This window comes from Puma concolor, chromosome B4 (genome assembly GCF_028749965.1).
Source record: "Puma concolor isolate L17-30 chromosome B4, mPumCon1.1.hap2, whole genome shotgun sequence".
Lineage (NCBI taxonomy): Eukaryota > Metazoa > Chordata > Mammalia > Carnivora > Felidae > Puma > Puma concolor.
This window is the reverse complement of record NC_141673.1, coordinates 60,911,836-60,936,181: the sequence shown is the minus strand read 5'-3', so window position 1 is coordinate 60,936,181 and position 24,346 is coordinate 60,911,836. Positions and strand designations below refer to the sequence as shown.

At 34.0% G+C, this 24,346-nt stretch overlaps 2 protein-coding genes and 1 pseudogene across 5 annotated transcripts in view; 2 read left to right on the top strand and 1 right to left on the bottom strand.

The window, feature by feature from the left end:
• Positions 1–24,346, top strand: part of LOC112863862 (olfactory receptor 6C1) — a 174,536-nt gene that overhangs the window by 87,994 nt on the left and 62,196 nt on the right. The window contains exon 2 of one of the 4 annotated variants that reach the window (XR_015253553.1): positions 8,804–9,777. The exons of 2 other annotated variants lie outside the window; for them this stretch is intronic. The gene's annotated coding sequence lies outside the window, so the exon portion shown is untranslated. Of the gene's footprint in view, positions 1–8,803; positions 9,778–19,160; positions 19,193–24,346 lie in introns of those variants that run through there. One more of the 4 variants, XM_086713153.1, reaches the window with a different exon arrangement.
• Positions 5,493–6,454, bottom strand: LOC112863911 (olfactory receptor 6C6-like; annotated as a pseudogene).
• On the top strand, positions 19,604–22,527 carry LOC112863879 (olfactory receptor 6C6-like). The gene has a single exon (XM_086713151.1). It carries the CDS (start codon positions 19,983–19,985, stop codon positions 20,919–20,921), a length of 939 nt encoding a protein of 312 aa, XP_086569277.1. The 5' UTR covers positions 19,604–19,982; the 3' UTR covers positions 20,922–22,527.

Below are 24,346 nucleotides of genomic sequence, written 5' to 3'. Positions count from 1 at the left end.
AATGATACAATAACTGCTCTCAAACCACAATGGCATTAAATTAGAAATCTATAGGGGCGCCTGGGTGGCGCAGTCGGTTAAGCGTCCGACTTCAGCCAGGTCACGATCTCGCGGTCCGGGAGTTCGAGCCCCGCGTCAGGCTCTGGGCTGATGGCTCAGAGCCTGGAGCCTGTTTCCGATTCTGTGTCTCCCTCTCTGTCCCTCCCCCATTCATGCTCTGTCTCTCTCTGGCCCAAAAATAAATAAACGTTGAAAAAAAGAATTTAAAAAAAAAAAAAAAGATCTATAAAAAGGATGACTGAGAAATCCTAAATTATGTGAAGATTAAATAACACTTCTAAATAATACATGGATCAAAGAAGAAATCTCAAGAGAAATTTAAAATTTTTTAACTAAATGAAAGTGAAATAACACCTTGTTAAAGTTTGTGGGATACGGTGAAAGCAGTGCTTAGAGGGAAATTTATAGCATTAATTGAATCTATGAGGAAAGAAGAAAAATCTATAATCAGTTATCTAAGTTTCCATAATATGACATGGACATTAAAAGGATAATAAGGAAACACTATGAACAATTCTATGATCATAAATTTGATAATCTAAATGAAAGTGATCATTCCTTGAAAGAAAGGATTTGCCAAAATTCACACAAGAATAATCTGAAAAGGCTTATACCTATTAAAAACTCACTTAATAATTATCTTCTGGGGCGCCTGGGTGGCTCAGTTGGTTAAACGTCCGACTTCAGCTCAGGTCACGATCTCGCGGTCTGTGAGTTCGAGCCCCGCGTCGGGCTCTGGGTTGATGGCTCAGAGCCTGGAGCCTGCTTCTGATTCTGTGTCTCCCTCTCCCTCTGCCCCTCCTCCGTTCATGCTCTGTCTCTCTCTGTCTCAAAAATAAATAAACTTTAAAAAAAAATAATAATTAATTATCTTCTAAAACAGAAAGCATCAGGCATTCCATGTTTATAGTTCATCAGACAAAATACTGTTAAGGTATCACCCAAAACAATTTACAGATTTAAATCAATCTCTATCAAATTCAGTAGCATTTTTTTTCAAAAATGGAAAACTTGATTCTCAAATTCAAACAGAATTACAAGGAAACTTGAATACCTAAAACCATCCTGAAAAAGAAGAAAAAAGTGGGGACACTCACACTTCCCAACATCAAAGCATACCACAAAGCTACAGTAATCAAAAAAAGTGTGTATTGACATGAGGACAGATATATAGAAACATGGAATAAAATGAGTCCAGAAATAAGTCTATGCACCTATCACTAATTTTTCACCAGGCTAACCAAGATCATTCAATGGAGAAAGAATAGCCTTTTCAACAAAGAGTGCTGGGATAACTAGATAATCACAGGTAGAAGAATAAAATTAAACCCCTGACCCACATACTACAAAATTATCTCAAAGTATATCTATTACCTAGATGTAAAAGCAAAACTATCCAACTCTTTTAAAAAGAGTGTATATATATCCATGACCTTGGATTTGGATTTGGAAATGAATTTTTAGATATGGCATAAGCAACAAAAGGATTAAATTTGGCTTCATCAAAATTAAATACTTTTTGTTCAGCTAAGGATATTACCAAGAAAGTGAAAATAAAACTTACAAAAAGGGAGAAATTTGTATAAGGTTCTAAAATATATGAATCCAGAATATATGAAAAACTATTTCAAATCAGAAACAACAACGTAAAGAACTAACCCAATCAGAAATGTGCAAGGATTTGAATACAAATTCTTTGAAATGGCCAATGAACACATACAATGATGCTCAACGTCATTAGTCATTATGGAAATGCAAATAAAAACCATGAGATACCACTTCAAACCCACTAGAATGTCTATAGTTTTGTTTTGTTTTGTTTTGTTTTAATGTGGATGTGGAGTAATTGGAGCCCTTTTGCATTGTTAGTAGGAATGTAAAATTGTGTAGTTTGGCACAGTGTGTGGGCTAGAGATGTTTAGGTCAAGTTTGTGTTATTTCCATAGGTAGAGTCCACTGAAATCTGACTTCTAGAATAGCAAAGTCTATTACAAAGAGTAATAAACAGAAATATAGGTTTTTTTGTGTGTTTCTCTTTGTGTTTATTTTTATGTGACTCTATTAATGCTATGGGTTATCCTTTAGGAAAGCCTAGATTAAAAGAAAAAAATTCAGAGACTTTCATAGAATTAGTGAAATTTTGAGTAGAAATTATATGAATGAAATTTTAGAGGCTGTTAACTGCTGACTTATGATACTGAAGGAAGTTGGATGTCAGTAGCAACGTGTTTATGAGGATATTAAGATAGTAGGTATCTCTATAGTCTTTCCTCTTTAATTCTCCTTTTTCCCTCCTCCTCTCCTCCTGCTCCTTCTTCATAAAAGTCAGCTGTGAGAAACCACACAATAGTGACAGTCTTTATTCTTCTTGGACTGACCAATGATCCACAATTACAGGTGGTCATGGTTCTTTTCTCTCTCTCTGTTTTAAATCTACATTTGAGTGTCAGGGAATCTAATAATCACCCTCACCCTACTGGACTTTCATCCAAAGATACCCATGTATTTCTTCCTCCAAAACTTCTCATTTTTAAAAATCTCATTCACAACTACCTGCATCCCCAAATTTCTTGTCAGTATGGCAGCAACTGATAATGAAGTAGGGAAGCTGAAGGGTATCCATGTTAGAAAGGCTCCATCTCTCCTGGTTTTCTGCTAGGCCCCATTTACTCATGTTTCATATTTTGCTTCTGAATAAGCCAACGAAGCTATGTTCCCATTTCAAGAAGGGAGCAAGAAAGTTAATCATTATCTGAGTTTTGTCCTAGGCCCAAACACCTGTTAACACCTAACAAGAGCCAAATTCAAACATGGTCCAGGACATTAGCTTCAAACAAACCTCAGTTAACACTGGCATCAATACCCCTAACTTTGGTAATTTATGGAATAACATTTATTGTTCACCTGGCATTTGCTTTTCTCTGGATTCCTGAATGAACGCATACTCTAGACCTTCTTCTAATATAAACCTCGAGCCCCCCCCCCCCCAAAAAAATAACAAATTGACTCATTCTCCTTCCCTTTCCAAGTCTCCCAGACACTCCATCCGCTATTCTTTGTGTGTCATTCACGCCATCCAATAAACTCTGTTGCTACTTTCCCTGGCTTGCATTTGATTTCTACCCTGAGGGAAGCCAAGGACCCTCTTGGCTGGTCCTGTAGGACCCTCCTCTGGAGTCTGCCTGCATCGATATGATCATTTCTTACAACAGTTGTGCAGAACAGCTATTTTATACTCGCTTGGGTTTAATACAACTTTCTCTCCTGTTTCCTTAGGCAAATGTTTGTCTTTGGACTAGTACTTCATGTACTCTGGGCAGACTTCCTTAAAGATCTCTGTAGTTAAACTATTTCAATAATGTGACCCTTATTAGTGAATGAAAGGATTCAGATAAGGTTACTCTTTTAATGATCTAAACAATAACCTTGTTTTCTGAGGGGTTGAAATTCCTAATTATAAAACTTTCAGAAGAAATAGAAAATAGAATGATAAGAGTAGATCATTGGAAAAATATTTTTAATAGTCTTAGGAGATTCTTAGAATCATTACATGAAAGTAATAGTAATCATACTTTTAGTAGTAAATAAAAAAATAGTTTGCAAATGTGTAAGTCAAATGAGAATTTCCTGTTGCCTGTGAATTGCTAGTAAAGGACCAAAACCAAAGTTTTCTTGTATATCAGATTCTAAAAACAGCCACCAACAATTAGGGTCAGATGCATTTACACAGGGTTTATAAACAGATGGAAGTATTAACCTAATTACCATGAAACAAAAGGAATGAGATAGATGAAAGATATGGTTCTATCACCTCCCTAAATCAACAGTAAGGGACGGAACACCTACACAAAGGAAATGTATCCTTCCTGGCTGGAAGTTTGCTGATTTTTTTTAATATTAAGAGATACACTATTGTTGCCAAAGGGAAAGAATCTGTGCATTATTTCCTCAGGTCAGAATTCACTAACATAGTTTTGCTAGGTAGAAAAGAAACTGGAATTGACAGAAATATTTTGGCAAAAAACCTTATATCAGGTAACAACACTCTGTTATTATCAAACACACTGAATTTATTTCATAACAATTTTAGAAAACAGATGGATAGCATAGCATATATTGGTTGTATTCCAGACATAGGGATGGCAGGGACAGGAATGATAACCTTAAATTATATTTATAAGACTACCAAAGTGATTCTTACACAAAACCTTTCAAAATTACTGATATACCAGGCTTAAGTCCAAAATATAATTTTAGCATACAGGTCCCTCCAACTTCTCTAGACTTATTACCTCTACCTTTATAACAGTATATTAAGCACTTGTTGGACCACATTCTTGAATTGTTCAAAATAAGCAGTATCTTTTACTGAGTGCTAAATAGTTCTAATAGCATATATTTAATGAACTATGAGCTGTGGATTAAATTTCTCCTATTTTATACATGGAAATTATTAGGCACAAAATTTTTATGTATTCTTTGCAGTATTCTACATTGTGTATGTAAGGAAACATTTACTGAACCCAGGCTGAATATCTCACAAATCCTGTTTGAAATATTAGATATACCAATTCTCCAAATGCATGTAATTATCTAATACCTCCATGTTATTTGCATATATTTGTACCTCATTCATGTTTCTCTATGTGTATTTTTAGTCTCAACATAATTATTACTTTCTCCTAAAAGGCCTCCCAGATCTCCAAAATTACTTAGAAGCCATACGATATGCCGTAAAGTATTTTAATATTCCTTTATTACAATACTAATTATACACTGTATAGCAATATTGGAGTTTTGTGTATGTCTCCGTTAAGCAATGCAAGCTTCTTAAAGGTAAGGACTGAGCCCCTTGCAATGCCTGAAATAAGGGAGATACACAATATGTATTTAACTACCAAATGACATATAACAAGTTATACTTATAAAAGACATACTTTATTTAAAGTATGGTTTCTAGAGGCTAATATATAACAAATAAATGTTACTTAAAGCTTGTATTACAGACTTGAGGGAATAAGTTATTGTAGCAGGGTGCTTTCATTAGGAAGAATAAAATGTATTGGTGGCACTGAGCTGCAAGATTCTTCAAGAGACTGTCCTATATGAGTGGTGCCTGGGTGTCTCAGTTGGTTATGTGTCAAATTCTTGATTTCTGCTCAGGTCATTAATCTCATGATTTGTGAGTTCAAGCCCTGTGAGGGCTCTGCACTAACAGTGCAGAGCCTTCTTGGGATTTTTCTCTCTCCCTCTCTCTCTGCTCTTCCCCTTCTTACTCTCTCTCTCTCAAAAAATAAGTAAACTTAAAAAAAAAAAAATTAAAGGCGAAACAAAGAGAATGTCCTATATAAGTAATGAGGTAGAAAAACATGTCACAAGAAGTGAATGAAACATTTTTTTTGTTTTTATAAGATTATGATTTGTAGCATTTATTACAATTGTTTTTATGAAAAGCACATCTTTTGTAACATATCCCAGAAGACTTCTTTTACCTACTGGTTCCTTAGGGTATAAATGAAGGGATTTAGTAAAGGGGCAACTGAGGTATACAGCAAAGCTACACCTTTGGATAAAGTCACTCTTTCTTTGGCAGATGGTTTAATATACATAAAGATGCAACTCCCATAAGTCATGGAGACAACAATCATATGGGAAGTATAGGTGGAAAAAGCTTCGGTCCTTTGCTGTGCTGAAGGGAATTTAATAATGGTCTTAATAATGCAAGTGTAAGACAGAATCACCAACACCAATGTGATCATAAGTGTCACGACAGCGAAGATAAAAGACACCAATTCTAGGACATGTGTATCTGTGCAGGATATCTGCAGGATAGGAGGAGTTTCACACATAAAGTGATCAATTATTTTGGAAGCACAAAAATCCAGCTTGAGTCCCATGACCAATGGTGGAAAGATGATTAGGAATCCAGTTACCCAAGAGGAAAGTACAAGTTGATAGCACACTTTGCTGTTCATAATGATTGGGTAATGCAAGGGTTTACAGATGGCAACATAGTGGTCGTAGGACATAGCAGCCAAGGTAAAACTCCGTAACTCCCAGTAAAAGAATAAAAAATAATTGAGCTGCACAATTGTTATATGAGATGGTTTTTTTCTCTAGCCACAATGGTTATCAAGTATCTGGGAATACATACTGTTGTGAATATGATTTCCAAAAATGAGAAATTATGGAGAAAAAAATGCATTGGTAGCTTGAGGTGAGGATCTAGCAGGGTAAGGAGGATAATGATTAAGTTCCCCAACAAGCTCAATATGTAATTAAGAAATAGAAACATGAAAACCACAATTTGCAATTGTGGGTCATCTGTCAATCCTTGGAGAATGAAATCTATTTCCATCGACTGGTTTTTCATTTCCCCTTTATGAGACTTATCAAATGTACATAAGAAGACAAATCAACATATATATATATATATAAATCTATATAAAATACATAAGACATAAATATATATAAATTAGCCTAAGTGTATATAAATTAAATATATATAAGTTAACATAAATATATAAACTAAATATATATACTAAATCTATAGTTTAACTAAATATATATAAATTAACTAAATATTTATGTTTACCTAAAGCAGAAAAAAGTATATATTCTTTACCAATTTGCAAACGATTTCTCCAGTCTGAAATTGGAGATGCCACATAATTACATGCTACAGTCAATTCTAAATTCTTTCCCATCCATTAGTCCTCCTTATTATATTTCTCACAATTTTTCTCTGGAACTTGGATATTTTCTTTGGTTAATACACATTTTTACCCATTCCCCCTGAGTGGACTCAACTCTGCATGCATAATTTAAATAAAAGAATATGAATTATTTTAAATGTATTTTTCTATCATTTTTATTCCACCTGTACAAATGCACTAGGCTGTTCTGTGTGTTAGAATGTGTATCATGGTGATTTTCAAAACAAGGATTTAGAATTATATTACAATTCCTGTGGTAGCCAATGACTAAGTAGCACTGATTTACATTAATTAAAGTTGAAATTTTTGTGCACTGAAAGTATATAATTATTATTATAAATTTTCTTGACTGGCTCTGCTATGTTAAAATGTACAGTTGTTTTTTCAGTATATATAATAAAGAAAACAATGCAGCACATGACAAAAACAGACAACATATTTTAATAAAAAATATTGTGTCTTTTTTTCAATTTTTTTGAAGTGTATTCCTACACGTGTCTACATAATCTGGGTTGCTGTTTCTTTATTTTCTCAATATTCTTTGTAAAATTGTTGAATAATCCAGAAATTATTATAGGGAAGTAAAATGTGCCACCTCAAAATTGTCTCTTTGGCTCAATGATTGATTTAAGCAGATTATTTTTAAGAAATGGAAGACTCACAATGTTTTTCTTTTTACCTCCTCTTCAAATGCCTAAAAGAATTTAGACAGAAGACCTGCTCCAAAAAGGGAACTATCACCATAGATAACTACAGTGTAATATGAGTTAGATGTGGTAGAGAGGGAGGAAGTTAGCAAAGCCTGTTTGATAAAATTCTTCTGTACGTCTCATTGTTTCTGTATGGCCCAGCAAACATTTGTTTACCAAATACTTACTTTTTCATTTTCCTTTGAATTGTCTTCCTTCTCTTCAAAGTCCCAGCCCCTGGTATACCCTTCTTCTTAGCTCAGAATGGCATGTAAGCCTCAATTGCCTGACTGCTGATAATTCTCATATCCTATGGAGCCACCCATAAATATGTAATTAATTTGATTTTCTCCTGTTAATCTGTCACATGTCAATTTCATTCTTAAATAAGCCAAAAGAATCTTGATTAGTAGAGTAAAATCCCCCTTTCCAACATGATATTACTACCTGTCCTTTCTATGTATAGCAATTCTACTTATTTCCATGTTATACTATCCTCTTTTATATTAAACATGCCAGTATATTTCATTATATGTATTACTTGAAGACTTTTAAAAGAAATGGTTTACTAAAGCATTTTTTACTAAAGCATGTTATTTTTATTCTTTTTTATTTGTCTTATTAATACTGCTATTTGTTTATTAATTAATTTTTCTTGTTTGGGGAAAAAATAAAACTAAGATGTTCCATGATTAATGTGATTTTCTAAAGCAGATATTAGGGAATAGCTTCAATATTTTTAACAGCAATTAAAGACTTGCAGTCTTTAGCTACTAAGTGATCACAAACTTTTATTGTAAAAAAATATATTTATCTCCTTGTTATAACTCCCATCTTTGCTCTATTTCTGACTTGAAACGGTATGCTCACAGAGTTATTCATACAATTTCTATTACTGTGTGGGTCTAACAGAATGTTCTAGAACTATATTATTTCAAATTTTAAAGAAGAATTGTTCAGTATTTTTTCCACATCACTTTACCCAGGGCAATAATTAATAAAGAGAAGCAGAGAAAATGAAGGTTAGTTGCAACTATATATAAATAAAATAGATTACAACATTTGTTAATACACAACCATAAAATGACACTACTATTAAAAAAAATTTGTAACTGTAGTAGTCATAAATGTAGTAGTCAAACTCAACTTCTTGAATTGGACTTGTGCATTTGACTTAATTTCTGATTTTGAAGTTAAGTTAAAATTGTAGTTGTCTTACCTCCTTGGATTTATTGTGTCTATTGTTCCTTTATGTATGCATGGCAGAAATGTATTTTAACATAATTAATTATGATTTTACTCTTTTTTATTTTTTATTTTTTAATGTTTATTTTTCAGAGAGAGAGAGAGCACAAGCAGAGGAGGGGCAGAGAGGGAAACACAGAATCTAAAGCAGACTCTAGGCTGTGAGCTGTCAGCACAGAGCCCTACTTGGGGCTCAAACCCACAAACCATGAGATCATGACCTGAGCCAAAGTTGGACACTTAACTGACTAAGCCACCCAGGTGCCCTATGACTTTACTCTTTTATGATCATAATTTATTATCTAATCTGGACAAATACTATTATCTATTTACTATCATTGATTTTTGTGGGAGCGACCATGTACATATGATACTTCCGTAAAGAATTCCCACATTCCCTCAAATTCATACTTACTTTGAAGGTCAGAACTCAGGTATTAACAGTTTTAATGGACATCCATCTTCTATTCCAGACAAGTTGCATTTTGTGAAATTTTGTTGTTATGACCGCTGTCATTCAAAACCTCAAAATAGGTACTTATACTTTAAAATAAAATAAAATATGGCAACCGAAACAACTCATGGCATCATTTAATGAAAGATAAGCAACTGTTCCAAGAAAGACTCCATATTGCTATCTGTACACTTATGAAATGCTGCAGTTTTATCATTTTCTACTTACTACAGACTCAAGTGTTATATTGAAACAAAACAAAGTTGGGGGGAAACCTCTTCTTTGGGGATCAAGGTTCCAAAAGTACTAACTATTGTCAATAAAAGACACCATTGTATTCTACTTCAGATAAAAGCTGAAGTGAAAGTATCCCAGAGGAGTATCATAAGTGATTTAGAAAAATAAGTGAAAAATTTAACAGGATCATTAGCAGTTCACTGTCCTAGGGCAACCCTGAAAAATCCCAAGCTGTTTTATACAAGCCCAAGACATTGTCTTGTTTCAAATTAGCAACAGAAGCAATTTTAGACTTTATTGTAAACCATTTTATACTCTGGAACCTAGTGTTCTATTTGTTATGAGTAATAATTAAGCAAAATATATTCTCAGATTAATAAATTGAGAATTCAGTGGGATTTTTGGTGAAATTATTTTGATCTTTCAAGTGAACTGAATTTTATCTATTAAATATATTGTATGTTAATGCTCAAACCTGGAGATTCCAATGTCTATCAACTAGTAAATGTTTTAACAAATTGTGGTATATACATACAATGGAATAAACTAGTCGTATGTAAAAAAACAAAACAAAACAAAACAAAACACGATTGAATCTTAGAAATATTATGCTAAGTGAAAGAAGCCAGATATAATATTTAGATACTCTATGATTCTAGTTCTATAATTCTAGAAATATCTGAATTACAGAGACAGAAATCTGATCAGTGGTTTTAAGGGCTAATGGTGAGAAGTGACTGACTACAAAATGTCAAGAGAAAACAGTTTAGGATACTGGAAATATTTTATATCTTAATTGTAGTGGTAGCTGCATTGCTATATGTGTTTGTCAAATTTATCAAACTATATACACCCCCAAAAAGTGACCCTTCTTGTAGTTAAATTCTATTTCACTAATCTATCAAATATATTTAGATGTAGCTTACCTTTTGTGTTGTTGTTGTTACATTACTAATAAGATTACTTATGTCTGTACTATCCAATAGAATAGCCACTAGCTACATGGGGATATACACATTGAAATTTAAATTAATATTAAATTAAAAATTAAGTATTCAGTTCCTCAGCTACACTAGCCACATTTCAAGTGCTTGATAGCTATAGGTGATTAGTGACTACCATCTTGGACAGCACTGACTTAAATAATTTTTAGCTTTTGTCTTTTCTAAAGCATATATTTTATTATATAAATTTTGATATGCTACATTTTATTATCATATAGTTTAAAATTTTCTCTAATTCCTTTCTGATTCCTGTTTTGACCAATTGGCTATATAAAAGTATATTGCTTAATTTCCAAGTATTTGGTCACTTTCTATTTGTCTGATATTAATTTCTTGCTAATTTCCATGATAATTAGAAAGCATACTTTCAAGAATTTATCCTGTGAAAATTTCTGAAACTTTCTTTATGCTAAACTCATAGTCAACTTTGTAAATATTTCAATATTTTTGAGAATATTAAGTATTTTGAACTTGGATGCAGTCAGCATTCTATATTTATGAGGGAGTAAAAAAGAACAGAGCTTAAGATTTTTGGTATTTTTGCAAAGACTAATCATTTTATAGCAATTTAGTTATTGTAATTTTCATCTCCATCATTTCTTTTTGCTTTATTTTAGGTTTTCTATCTCATTTTTGATATTTCCATCTTGTTCATACTTTACTTTCTTGACTTCGCATCTTCCTTTAATTCTTTTAACACCTTTAGACAGTTGTTCTAAACTCTGTCTAGTGGATCCACCATTAAGTCTTTTTCAGGGAAAAATTCTGTTGATTTCTTTTGAATGCGCCATATTTTCTTGTTTCTTTTTATGACTTGTGATTTGTTGTTGTTGAACACTAGATACTTGAATCCAATAATGTGATAACTCTGGAATTCAGATTCTTCTCCTTCCCCAAGGCTGCTATTTTTTGTTATTGTTTCTGTTTTCATTTATTTTTTGATGGTTGTAGACCAGTGCAGACTCTGCCAACACTGCATCTCTGGTCTTGTGCACTTTGCAGAGCCTCAGTCCCAGTGGTGCTGCTGAGCCCCTCCCGTGGAAGACCTGCACACACCTCATTAAAACTACACAACCCACCCCACCAGCCTGGTCCTAGTGGCAGTGACATGTCTCTTGTCACTGGCACACAAACTTTGCAGGCACTGTGTGCCCCACTCCCTCCAAGATGTTCTTAGAGGCACAAACCAGGCACAAGCCTGACAGTGTGCAAACAGCCGCAACAGGGCCAGGACCACTTCAAAGTGCCCTGGGGCTAGAGGAAGTTTACCATACAGCAGTCCCCTGTGGTCCCAGCAGTGGGCTGGGGGAGGACATTTGGTCTGATTGCAGGCTCCACCCACCAAGGATAGCTTCTCAGGAGACCACACAGGAAAATCACCCTGTACTTGGGTGCCACTGCATCTCTGGCAAATACCTGGTCTGACCAAATGCAGCCCAAAGCAGACACAGATTGATCCACTAACACCCCAGGGACACAAGGCTACCCACAACAGGCAAAGAGAGCCACTGCAGAAGATTGGAATGTAGGAAAAAGTGGCCAAGACTCAACAGCAGGGCACATGCAACACAATACACATAGGAGACACCCATGAAGCACCAGGTTCTAGTGAGCAGAGGGCATGACACTGCAGGACACTACAGGACCTCTTCTTCAAAAAGCCATTACTTTCAAGAGCAGGAGATGCAGCTGACTTTCCTGACACAGAGAATTAGAAAAAATGAGATAGAGGAATATATCTCAAATGTAATAATAGGACAAAACCACAGAAAGAGACCTAAGTGAAATAGAGATAAGTAATATGCCTGATAGAGAAGTTAATGATCGTAAAGATACTCACTGGTCTTGAGAAAAGGGTGGAGGATCTCAGCGAGACCCTTAACAAAAAGATAAAAAGGAAACCATCAGAGATGAAGAACACAATAAATGACACTTTAAAAACCCTAAATGGAATAAATAGCAGACTAGAGAAAGTAGAACAACAAATCAGCAGCCTTAAGGACAGAATAATGGGAAGTAATCAAGCTGAGAAGATGAGAGAAAAGAAATTATGCAACATGACAACAGATTTAGGGAATTCAGTGACTGTATCAAGTTTAATAACATTCACATTATAGGGATCTCAGAAGGAGAAGAGAGAGAAAAGGAGGCAGAAAATTTATTTCAAGAAATAATAGTTGAAAACTTCCTGAATCTGGGGGAAGAAACAAAAATCCAGTTCCAGGAAGCAGAGATTCCCCAACAAAATCAACCAAAGGAAGTTCACACCAAGACACATACTAATTAAAATGGCAACATGTAGTGATAAAGAGAGAATTTTACAAGCAGAAAAGAAGATAGTTACATAGAAGGCAACACTTATAAGTCTATCAGCTGATGTTTCAGCAGAAAATTTGCAGGCCAGAAGTGAATGGCATGATATATTCAAAGTACTAAAAGGAAAAAAAACCTTGCAGCCAAGAATACTGTATCCATCAAGGCTATCATTCAGAACAGAGGAGAGATAGAGTTCCCCCAGTAACAAACAAAAGTTAAAGGGGTTCATGACAACAAAACCAGCCCTAAAAATCAGTCAAGAGATTCACAAGTAAAAGGGTATAAAGTATGACATCATATACCTAAAACATGGGGGGTAGAGGAGTAGAGAATGGGTTCAAACTTAAGCGACCATCAACTTAATATACACTGCTATATGCAGGAGATGTTATATACAAACCTAATGGTAACTACAAATCAAAAGCAGTAATAGATATACAAAAAATAAAGAGAAAGGAATACAAGTACATCACTAAAGAAAGCCAGAAAACTGAGAGAAGAGAGTAAGAGAATAAAGAAACAGAGAAGAGCTACAAAAAAAAACACAAACGGGTAACAAAATGACAATAAATGCACACCTCTTAATAATTACTTCAAATGTAAATAGACTAAATACTCTAATCAAAAAACACAGGGTGATGGAAAGGTTAAAAACAAGGCCCATCTATATGATGCCCACAAGAGACTCATTTGAGGCCTGAAGACACGTGAAGAAAGTAAGCGGACGGAGAAACATTGATCATGCAAATGGCTGTGAAAAAACTGCAGTAGCAATACTTATATCAGACAAAACAGATTTCAAAACAAAGACTGTAACAAGAGACAAAGGATACTATGTAATCATAAGGAGAACAATCCAGCAAGAAGATATAACAATGTAATTATTTAAGCACCAAACATGAAAGCACCCAAATGCGTAAAGCAGCTAATAACAAACATAAAAGAACTAATTGATACAATACAATAATACAATAATAGTAAGGGACTTTAACACCCTATTTACCTCAATGGCTAGATCATCCAAATAGAAAATCAATAAGGAAACTGGCTTTGATGACACATTGGATGAGATGGATTTTACAGATATATCAGAACATTCTGTCCTACAACAGCAGAATACATATTCTTTTCAAGTGCACACTGAACATTCTCCAGAATAGATCATATGTCAGGCCACAAAATAAGTCTCAACAAATTAAAAAAGATCGAAGTTCACACCATGCATCTTTTCTTACCACAATGCTATGAAAGTAGAAATCAACCACAAGAAAAAACCTGGAAAGAACATAAATGCATGAAGGTTAAATAGCATGATACTAAACAATAAATGAGTCAACCAAGATGCCACACAGGAAATCAAAAAATATATGGAGACAAATGAAAATGAAAACACAGTGGTTCAAACCTTTGAGATGCAGCAAAAGTGGTTCCAAAAGGGAAGTTTATAGCAATACAGGTCTATCTCAAGAAGCAAGAAAAAATCTCAAACAACAAATATTATATCAAAATAGGAATAAAGACATAAACCCAGTGGAAGAAAGAAAATAATACAGATCAGAGCAGAAATAAACAAAATAGAAACTAAAAAAATAGAGACTGGTCTTTGAAAAGATCGATAAAATGGATAAACCTTCAGTTAGACTCAAAAAAAGAGGACTCAAATAAACAAAATCACAAAAGCAAGAGGAGAAACAGCAACTGACACTATAGAAATACAAAGAATTATAAAAGAATATTATGAAAAATTATGTCAAAATATTGGACAACCTAGAATAAATGTATAAATTCTTAGAAACATATAAGCCACCAAAACTGAAACCAGAGGAAAATTTGAACTGATAAATTACCAGCAATGAAATTGAATTGATAATCAAAAAAAAAAAACCAAAAACAAAAACAAACAAAAAAAAAAACCCCAACAAACAAAAGTCAAGGACCAGATGGCTTCACAGGTGAATTCTACCAAACATTTAAAGAAGAGTTAATACCTATTCTCAAAATTTTCCAAGAAACAGAAGAGGAAAAAAATCTTCCATATTTGTTCTATGAGGTCAGCATTACTCTGATACCAATACCAGATAAAGACATTAAAAAAAGAAAACTAGGCCAATATCTCTGATGAACATAGATGCAAAAATCCTCAACAAAATATTAGCAAACCAAACCCAAAAATACATTTAAATAATTATTCACCATGAGCAAGTGGGATTTTTTTCCCCTGAGATACAAGGGTAGTGCAAAGCAATCAATATCTTATATCACATTAACAAAAGAAAGGATAAAAATCATATAATCATTTTAATAAATGTAGAAAAGGCATCTATTTGACAAAGTATAATATCATTCATGATAAAAACCCTCAACAAGGTAGGTGTGAAAGGAACTTACCTCGATGAAATAAAGGTCATATATGAAAAACTCACAGCTAACATCATAGTCAATGGAGATAAACTGAGAGCTTTTCCCATAAGGTCAGGAATAAGACAAGGATGTCCATTCTCACCACTTTTATTCAACATAGTACTAGCAGTCCTAGCCATAGCAATCAGACAAGAAAAAGGAATAAAAAGAATCTAAATTGGTAAAGAAGAAGTAAAACTCACTACTTGCAGATGACATACTATATAGAGAAAACCCAAAAAACTACTAGAACTGATAAATGAATTCAGTAAGAAAACAGGATTCAAAATCAATGCACAGAAATCTGTTGCATTTCCATACACCAATAATGAAGCAGTAGAAAGAGAAATTAAGAAAACAAACCCATTTAGGGGCACCTGGGTGGCTCAGTCAGTTGAGCATCGGACTTCAGCTCTGGTCATGATCTCACAGTTCATGGGTTTGAGTCCTGCATCAGGCTCTGTGCTGACAGCTTGCTCAGAGCCTGGAGCCTGCTTCAGATTCTGTGTCTCCTTCTCTCTCTGCCCCTCCCCCACTCACACTTTGTCTCACTCTGTTACTCAAAAATAAATAAATGTAAAAAAAAAAAATTAAAAGAAAAGAAACCCATTTACAATTACACCAAAAAAAAAAAAAAAAAAAAAAAACCTAGGAAAAAACTTAACCAAAGAGGTAAAAGACCTGAACTCTGAAAACTATAAACCAATGGTGAAAGACATTGAAGATGACACAAACAAATTGAAAGATATACCATGCTCATTGCCTGAAAGCACAAATATTGTTAAGATGTCTATAGTACCCAAAGCAATCTACACATTTAATGCAATACCTATCGAAATACCAACAGCATTTTTCACAAAACTAAAACAAGCAATCCTAAAATTTGTAAGGAACCACAAAAATAAAAAAACCCAAATAGCCAAAGAATCTTGAAAAAGAACAAAATCAGAGATATTACAATTCCAGACTTCAAATTACATTAAAAAGCTAGCTACTAATCAAAACCATAGGGTACTGGAAGAAAAGTAGACACCTAGATCAATGGAACAGAATAAAGAGCCCAGAAATAAACACATGATTCAATAACTCTTTGACAAAAAGAAGCAAAAATATGCACTGGGAAAAAATGGGAAAAACTTCACCAATGGCGCTGGGAAAACTGGAAAGCTACATGCAAACCACTTTCTTACACCAAACACAAAGGTAAACTCAAAATAGATTAAGACCTAAATGTAAGACATAAAACCATAAAGTTCCTAAAAGAGAGAACAAGTAATAATTTCTCTGGCATTGATTGTAGCAACATTTTTCTAGATATGTCTCATGACATAAGAAAACAAAAGGAAAAATCATGTTAGGATGGCTAAAAACAAAAACTAAAGAAACAATAAGTACTGATGCTGATGTGGAGAAAAAGGGACCTTCATGCGCTATTGGTGGAAATGCAAACTGGTGCAGCCACTGTTGAAGACAGTATATATGGAGCTTTCTTAAAAAATTAAAAGTTGTGGGGTGCTTGAGTGGCTCAGTCAGTTGACTCTTGATTTCGGCTTAGGTCATGATCCCAGGGTTGTAGGATTGAGCCCCACACACTCTGTACGGATACAAAGCCTGCTTGATATTCTCTCTCTCTCTCTCTCTCTCTCTCTCTCTCTCTCTCTCTCTCTCTTTCCTTCTGCCCGCCCCCCCCCCCCATCTCTTAAAAAAAAAAATAGAACTACCATAAGATCCATTAGTTCCACTACTGGACACTGACCCAAAGAATATGAAAATACCAATTTGAAAAGATACATGCACCCCTATGTTTCTGAAGCATTATTTACAATAGCCAAAACGTAGGAGCAGCCCAAGTGTCCATGGATAGATGAATAAAGAAGGTGTATGTGTGTATATATATAAATATACATGTAATGAAATATTAGTTAGCCATAAAAGAGAATAAAGTCTTGCCATTTTCATCAACATGGATGAGTCTAGAGAGTATGAGGCTAAGCAAAATAAGTCAGTCAGAGAAAGACAAATACCATTTGATCTCACTCATGTGGAATTTAAGCAATAAAACCAATGAAGAAAGAAAGAAAAAAAAGACAAACCAAAAACAGACTCTTAACTATAGATAACAAAGTGATGGTTACCAGAGGGGAGGTGGGTGAGGGGATGAATGAAATAGATGAAGGGATCAAGAGTACATTTATCATGGTGAGCACTGAGTAATACATACAATTGTTGAATCAGTATATTGTACACCTGAAACAAATACAACATTGTATGTTAACTACGCTGGATTAAAAATTTTTAAGTGTGCTTATAGTCAATTTAAAGAAAAAACAAAGAAAAAGGAAAAAAAAGAATTTGCAACCAACATTCTTAAAAGTGAAGGAAAGACAGGGATGCCTGGGTGGCTCAGTTGGTTAAGCATCTGACTTTGGCTCAGGTAATGATCTCTCAGTCTGTGGGTTTGAGCCCCGCGACCAGCTCTGTACTGACAGCTCAGAGCCTGGAGCGTGCTTCGGATTCTGCGTCTCCCTCTCTTTCTTCCCCTTCCTTGCTTGCACTCTGTCTCTCCATCTCTCTCAAAAATAAATAAACATTAAAAAAAAAAACTTAAAAAAAAAAAGAAAGTGAAAGAAAGACTAGGGAACTATTCCAAATTAAAGGAGACTAAAACATGGTAATTAAAGTAACATGTAATTCTAAATTGAATTTTTTTTGTATAAAGAAAATTTTTAGACAATTGGTGAAACTTAAATAGGATTGGAGAAGAACATGTTAATAATGTAGCAATGTAAATGTCCTGATAGCAATGGTTATATTGTACTTATCTAGTAGAACATATTCTTTTTTGTCATAAACACATACTACTCTACTGAGAGCAGATGGAGGATCAAATGGTGCAGGAATAAAAGATCTTCATTGTGTATTTGTTCTTTTTATTTATGTTTATATTGTTTCAAAATTTAAAAATAAGGAAACATGTAGGTACTGCCATACACCTTCAATTTGGGGCATGTGTCATAAATTAATGAAATCCTAACATTGACTAGGAAGCAAGAGAGAGGTTTCTTTTTGGGGTAAACCCTCTTACATGTGGAATTGGTCATATTATCCCAGGGAAGTGGAATATGTGAAATGCTTGTTGGCATCAACTTTAAAGTTTAAATTAGTTCTAGCTACCTTTTGGGGGGAATATCTGTTCTGTTTTATAGTCAAAGAAATTAAGTTTTTTAAATTTATTTATTTTTGACAGAGAGAGAGAGAGAGAGAAAGAGAGAGAGAGAGAGAGAGAAGTGGGGGAGCAGCAGAAAGAGAGGAACAGAGAAGATCCCAAGGAGGCTCCACACTGTCATGAACTGTGAGATCATGACCTGAGCCAAAATCAAGAGTGGGATGCTTAACCAACTGAGTCATCCAGGTGTCCCAAAGAAATTCAGTTCTATGGTTAAAGCAATTCACAGTTTTTATTTCCTTCCTTCTTTCTTTTGGTTGTTATTGTTTTTATTTTATATTTTACATACATGCCCCCTGACACTAGTCTTAGGGGGCATTATTTTTTTTTGTAATTTTAATTAATCCCCGTGTGTCTCTTATGAGCAAAATGATAAAACTGTGGCTCTAATTGTTAGCACACAATTTGAAGCAAGAATTCTTTGTTACAAAATTCGGGTTCCTTTCATATGGGAAACTTCCTAAAACATCTTTCTATTTAGAGCATTGCATTTTCACTTAGAATTTTTATGGAAATATTCTCCTTCATTTTAATATATAAGAAAAGAAGACAGAAAATGAATCTTATCTGGCCTGAAAGAGGATTTTAACTGAATTATTTGTAATGTCTGGGTCATTTTAATGAGCGTGAGTGAAAGTGAAAGATATTAAAAGATGCAGATAATTTCCAGAATACATATCTGTTTTAGAATTCTTCTCCAGAAAACCTTTGGAATTAAATTTCCTCTTAAAATATTGAATTTTTTTATAATATTGTAAGAGAGAAAATACTCATCATTTATTTTTTACTCCTGTTTTTACCATATTCCCACAGGGAGAAAAGTACATCAATGTATCCAAGATATGGTAAGTCATTTATAATTAGCAATAAATATCTAGATCATATATAAAAAGCAATTCTGCAAGTACAAGTCAGATAATATCCATTGACTTTAGAACGGTCATAGATTTTTCTATTTTCATGCAGATGCAATAGTCAAAACTTCCTGATTAAATGCAACTAATATGAGAAGACTGATGTGTTTGAAACCAAAGAAAAATAATAAAGTGAAATGAGATGAAGGAACAATGGGGATGTACTACATCGGGACAAAATAATTAATGAATATTAATTATTAGAATATTTCAATCATAAAAATATGTAATTGTCATTATTTCTATATTTCACATATTTTTTAAGTGTTCTAGTGAGCTAAGGACTTTTGAATAAACGCTGTAAGTTGACATTGGTACAATTTTCTAGATGTTATAAGTATTTTTTCAATAATTTATAAGATATACAAAGAAAATACATTTAAAGTCATACTTATGTTTATTTAGAACATTTAAACAGAATTCAGCTCATCTGGAGATGATCAGCTCAAATTTAAATTATCTTTCAATTGCAAATAGGGAAAAAGAAAAAATTCAATACTGTTATAACTGTGGCTCAAATGGAACAATCAGAGGCTGCATAGGTTGATCTATGCTATAATTTTAAGTATCATCTGTCTTGTTAAATTGGATCAACCTTTTAAACTTGTTTACATTTCTGACTATGTTTATCTTTCTGTTTGTAGTTTTTTAAAAAAAAATTTTCTTCTTTCCACTTTTGGGGTTGTTTTCCTATGTCTATTTCATAGGACTCAAATCTGAAATGAGGAATCAGTCAAGAGAGATGGAGTTCATTCTCCTAGGACTGACCGATGACCCACAACTGCAAATTGTGATTTTTGTATTTCTCTTTCTAAATTATGTGTTGAGTGTAATGGGGAACTTATCCATCATCCTTCTTACCTTGCTAGATCCCCGCCTCAAGACTCCCATGTATTTTTTCCTCCGAAATTTCTCCTTCTTGGAAGCTTCATTGACAACAGTCTGTATTCCCAGATTCCTGATAAGCATCGTGACTAAAAACAAAACAATATCCTATGATAGTTGTGCATCTCAGTTATTCTTTTTCCTCTTATTAGAAATTACAGAATTTTACCTACTGGCTGCCATGTCTTTTGACCGTTATGTAGCAATCTGCAAACCCCTACATTACCCAGTGATTATGAACAACAAAGTGTGTTACCAACTTCTATTCAGTTCATGGACATCAGGCTTTCTATTTACATTTCCACCATTGGCCTTGGGACTGACACTGGAATTCTGTGCTTCCAGAGTAATTGATCATTTCATGTGTGACATTTCCCCTGTGCTGCAGCTTTCTTCCACTGACACTCATTTCCTGGAATTATTTTCATTTGTCTTAGCTATTTTCACACTCCTAGTCACATTGCTGTTAGTGATTCTTTCTTACACATATATTATCAAGACCATTCTAAAAATCCCCTCTGCTCAGAAAAGAACAAAGGCTTTTTCTACTTGTTCTTCTCATATAATTGTGGTCTCCCTTACTTATGGTAGCTGTATCTTTAATTACATAAAACCAACAGCAAAGGAAAGGGTAACTTTATCCAAAGGTGTAACTGTTATCTATACCTCAGTTGCCCCTTTATTAAACCCTTTCATTTACACTCTAAGAAACCAGCAAGTGAAACAAGCCTTCAAAGATATACTCCAAAAGACTTTCTATTTTTTCAAAAAATGAAAAGAAACTTTAATTTTTAAAACTTGGAGAAAAAAGTAAATAGAAATGTTTACTCATTTCATAAATTAGCTTAATCTGCCCTTCAATTAGTTAACCTGATAATATTTTAACCAGAGCTTTCAGCACAATACATCTATCCTTTCCTGTTTCTCTTTATGATTAGCATTCCTTTCTGTGCCTCAGCAGGAGTCCTCTCTTTAGTTAACAACACAAATGTTAAATTTCATTTACTTTACAAAACATGGTACTGACCTTCTCAAAAAAAAAAAAAGTATTAGATATTCATCATAAGAATGTTATCAGTTATACAGACATCAATATAACAACATGCGCTACCACTGGGGCTCTAGGAAATTCTTCAAATGTCATTCCAATATTTTCAACAAGGCAAGAAAAAAAGGCAGGCTTCAAATAATAAAAGGCTCCTATGTCCTAAAATGCACCAGGACTTTATCTGGTAGGTCTAGAGACCTAAAAATCTGGAGTGAATAAGAATCACACACCTGGTTAGCTTTTTTTAAACAAAGTCAATGTTCTTATCCCTAAAATGTCTTTTCAATTTGTCTGGATTGCTGTATAGAAACATGGACTGTAGCTGATTCTGATGCATGTGGCTCCAATGAGAGTTTTATTTCTTGTTTTTTTTTTTTTAATGTTTATTTATTTTTGAGAGAGAGAGAGAGCAGAGGAAGGGCAGAAAGAGAGGGGGACAGGAGCCAAAGTGGCTCCATGCTGACAGCAGAGAGCTGGGGCAGCCACAAACCCTAAGATCATGACCTGAGCTGGAGCCAGATGCTTAACTGACTGAGCCACCCAGGCACCCCGAGAATTTTCTTTTTTAATATAAGAACCTATGCAAGTAGATTTTTATTTTTAAAGACTGCTATGTTAAACATATTGAGGATGGGTTTTTGGATGTTGGAGTAAGGAAGACAAGTTAGAGGGCTAATATTTTAAAAGAAATGAGTTTTCTGAGAGTTGAAATGCAATAGAGTCAATGAATCTGAAGCTCCAGGTGATGGTTCCAGGGATATTTAGGAAAACAAACTGAGCCAAACTGTTGAACATTTGGATATATGGCATAAATGAAAACAGACTTTTTGTGTCTTCCTTGGACTTTCCTTCTGCCCACTCCTGCATGTACTCACTCATATATTTAATTCTTTTAAATAAGGGAGCATTACTGATACCCTGTCAGATTTTTTTAAAATGACCTTCAAAGAAATCCCTGAAATATATAGAGTCCCATATTGAATATAATTTTCCATCAGAGAAACATGAGTGAAAAAATCACTAAGGTATTTAATGCTGTAACTACTATGCATGTGGCCCTGAAAAGAAAAAAATTAAGTTCAGGTTTGTGTTCTGATTTATTTTACTATTTTAAGCCTGCACAGTTAACCATCTTCTTTTCTATGGCAATTAGAAGGAAATAACCTCAAGTTATTATATTCTAGGCCCCCAAAGCTTTCTAATAAGCTCTTTAAAAACTACTAGGCTCTTATTAGATATGGTTTGTGAGTATTTTTTCAGTCGTTGGGTTGTTGTTTCACTTTCTTGATAGTGTACTTTGGCCACAAAAGTTTTAATTTTGATGAAGTCAAATGTATTTATTTATTTATTTTATTTTGTTACTGGTGCTTTTGGTGTCATATTTGAAAAATCATTGCTTGGGGCGCCTGGGTGGTGCAGTCGGTTAAGCATCCGACTTCAGCCAGGTCACGATCTCGCGGTCCCTGAGTTCGAGCCCCGCGTCAGGCTCTGGGCTGATGGCTCAGAGCCTGGAGCCTGTTTCCGATTCTGTGTCTCCCTCTCTCTCTGCCCCTCCCCCGTTCATGCTCTGTCTCTCTCTGTCCCAAAAATAAGTAAACGTTGAAAAAAAAAATTGAAAAATCATTGCTTAATCCAAAGTTGCAAAGATGTATATTTATCATTTATTTTAAGAAATTTATAGTTTTAGATCTTATATGTAGGTCTTTGATTTCTATTGAGTTAATTTTTGTGTATGGTTTGAGGTACAGATTAAAGTCACATTTTGCATAAAAATGTTCAGCTATCATTAACATGATTTGTTGAAAAGGATATTATTTCCCCATTAATAATCTTGGCACCCTTGTGAAAAATCAATTAACCATCCATGTATGGGTCTAGTATAGGATTCTCAGTTCTCTTCCTTTGAGCTATGTTTAATTGCTATTTCAGTATCTCACTGTCTTGATCAAAGTAGTTTATATTAAGTTTTGACATTAGAAAGTATTACTTTCAATTTTGTTCCTCATTTTCAATACTGTTTTGATTATTCAGGGTCCTTTGAAATTCCAGATGAATTTCAGGATTAGCTTGGCCATTTATGCAAAAAGAGCAGTTGAAATTTTAATGAGGATTGCACTGATTCCATAGAGTAGATAAGTTTGGGCAATATTGCCATCTTAATTAACAATGTCAAATCTACTATCCAGTAACATGGGATGCCTTTATTTATTTAGGACTTTTAAAATTTTTTTGTTTTGTTATTTCTTTTGTACAAGTGTTGCACTCCTTGGTTAAATTCATATAAACTAACTTCTACAAGGGAACGATAAAAAAAACCAAAAACTCAACAAAATATAGACAAAGGCCCTGAGTAGACATTTCTTCAAAGAAGATAGACAAATGGACAAATGACATGAAAAGATGCTCCAGAACAGTAGTCACTAGGAAAATGCAAGTCAAAACTACAATGACATACCATTTTGCAGTCACTAGGGCAGTTATAATATGTATGTGTGGTGTGTACATATATGTTGGTTATATACATCACAAAAAATAACAAGTGCTATTATACAGAATAACAAGTGATGATGTACAGAAATTGGAACGCTCATACATTGCTGGTGGGAATGTAAAATGTGCAGCCACTCAGAAAAGTCTGGCAGCTCATCAAAAAGTTACATATAGAGTTACCATATAACTCAGAAATTCTACTTCTAGGAATTGAAAACACACGCTCACACAAAAACTGTTACACACATTTCCATAGTAGCATCGTGCATAAGGGCCAAAAAGTAGAAACAACCTAAGTAACCTTGAAATGATGAATGGACAAAAAAAAATGTGGTACAAGAATATCTCATTTTATTGAGATATTGCTTTGCTTTATTGCACTTTGCATATATTGCATTCCTTACAAATTGAAATTTGTGGCAATCCTGCATCAAGCAAATGTAGTCACCATTTTTTCAACAGCATTGCTCATCTCTGTATCACATTGTGGTAATTCTCACAAGAGTTCAAGCTTTTTCATTATCATTATATTTGTTATGGTAATCTGTGACCTTTGATGTAGTAACATACAATAGTAATTGTAATTGTTTTAGAACCCATAAACAATGTCCATATAAGGCAGCAAATGTGATCAGTAAATGTCATGTGTGTTCTGACTGTTC

Coding starts and splice junctions, on each gene's coding strand:
- LOC112863879 (XM_086713151.1), top strand. CDS start 19,983: ATGAGGAATCAGTCAAGAGAGATGGAGTTCATTCTCCTAGGACTGACC.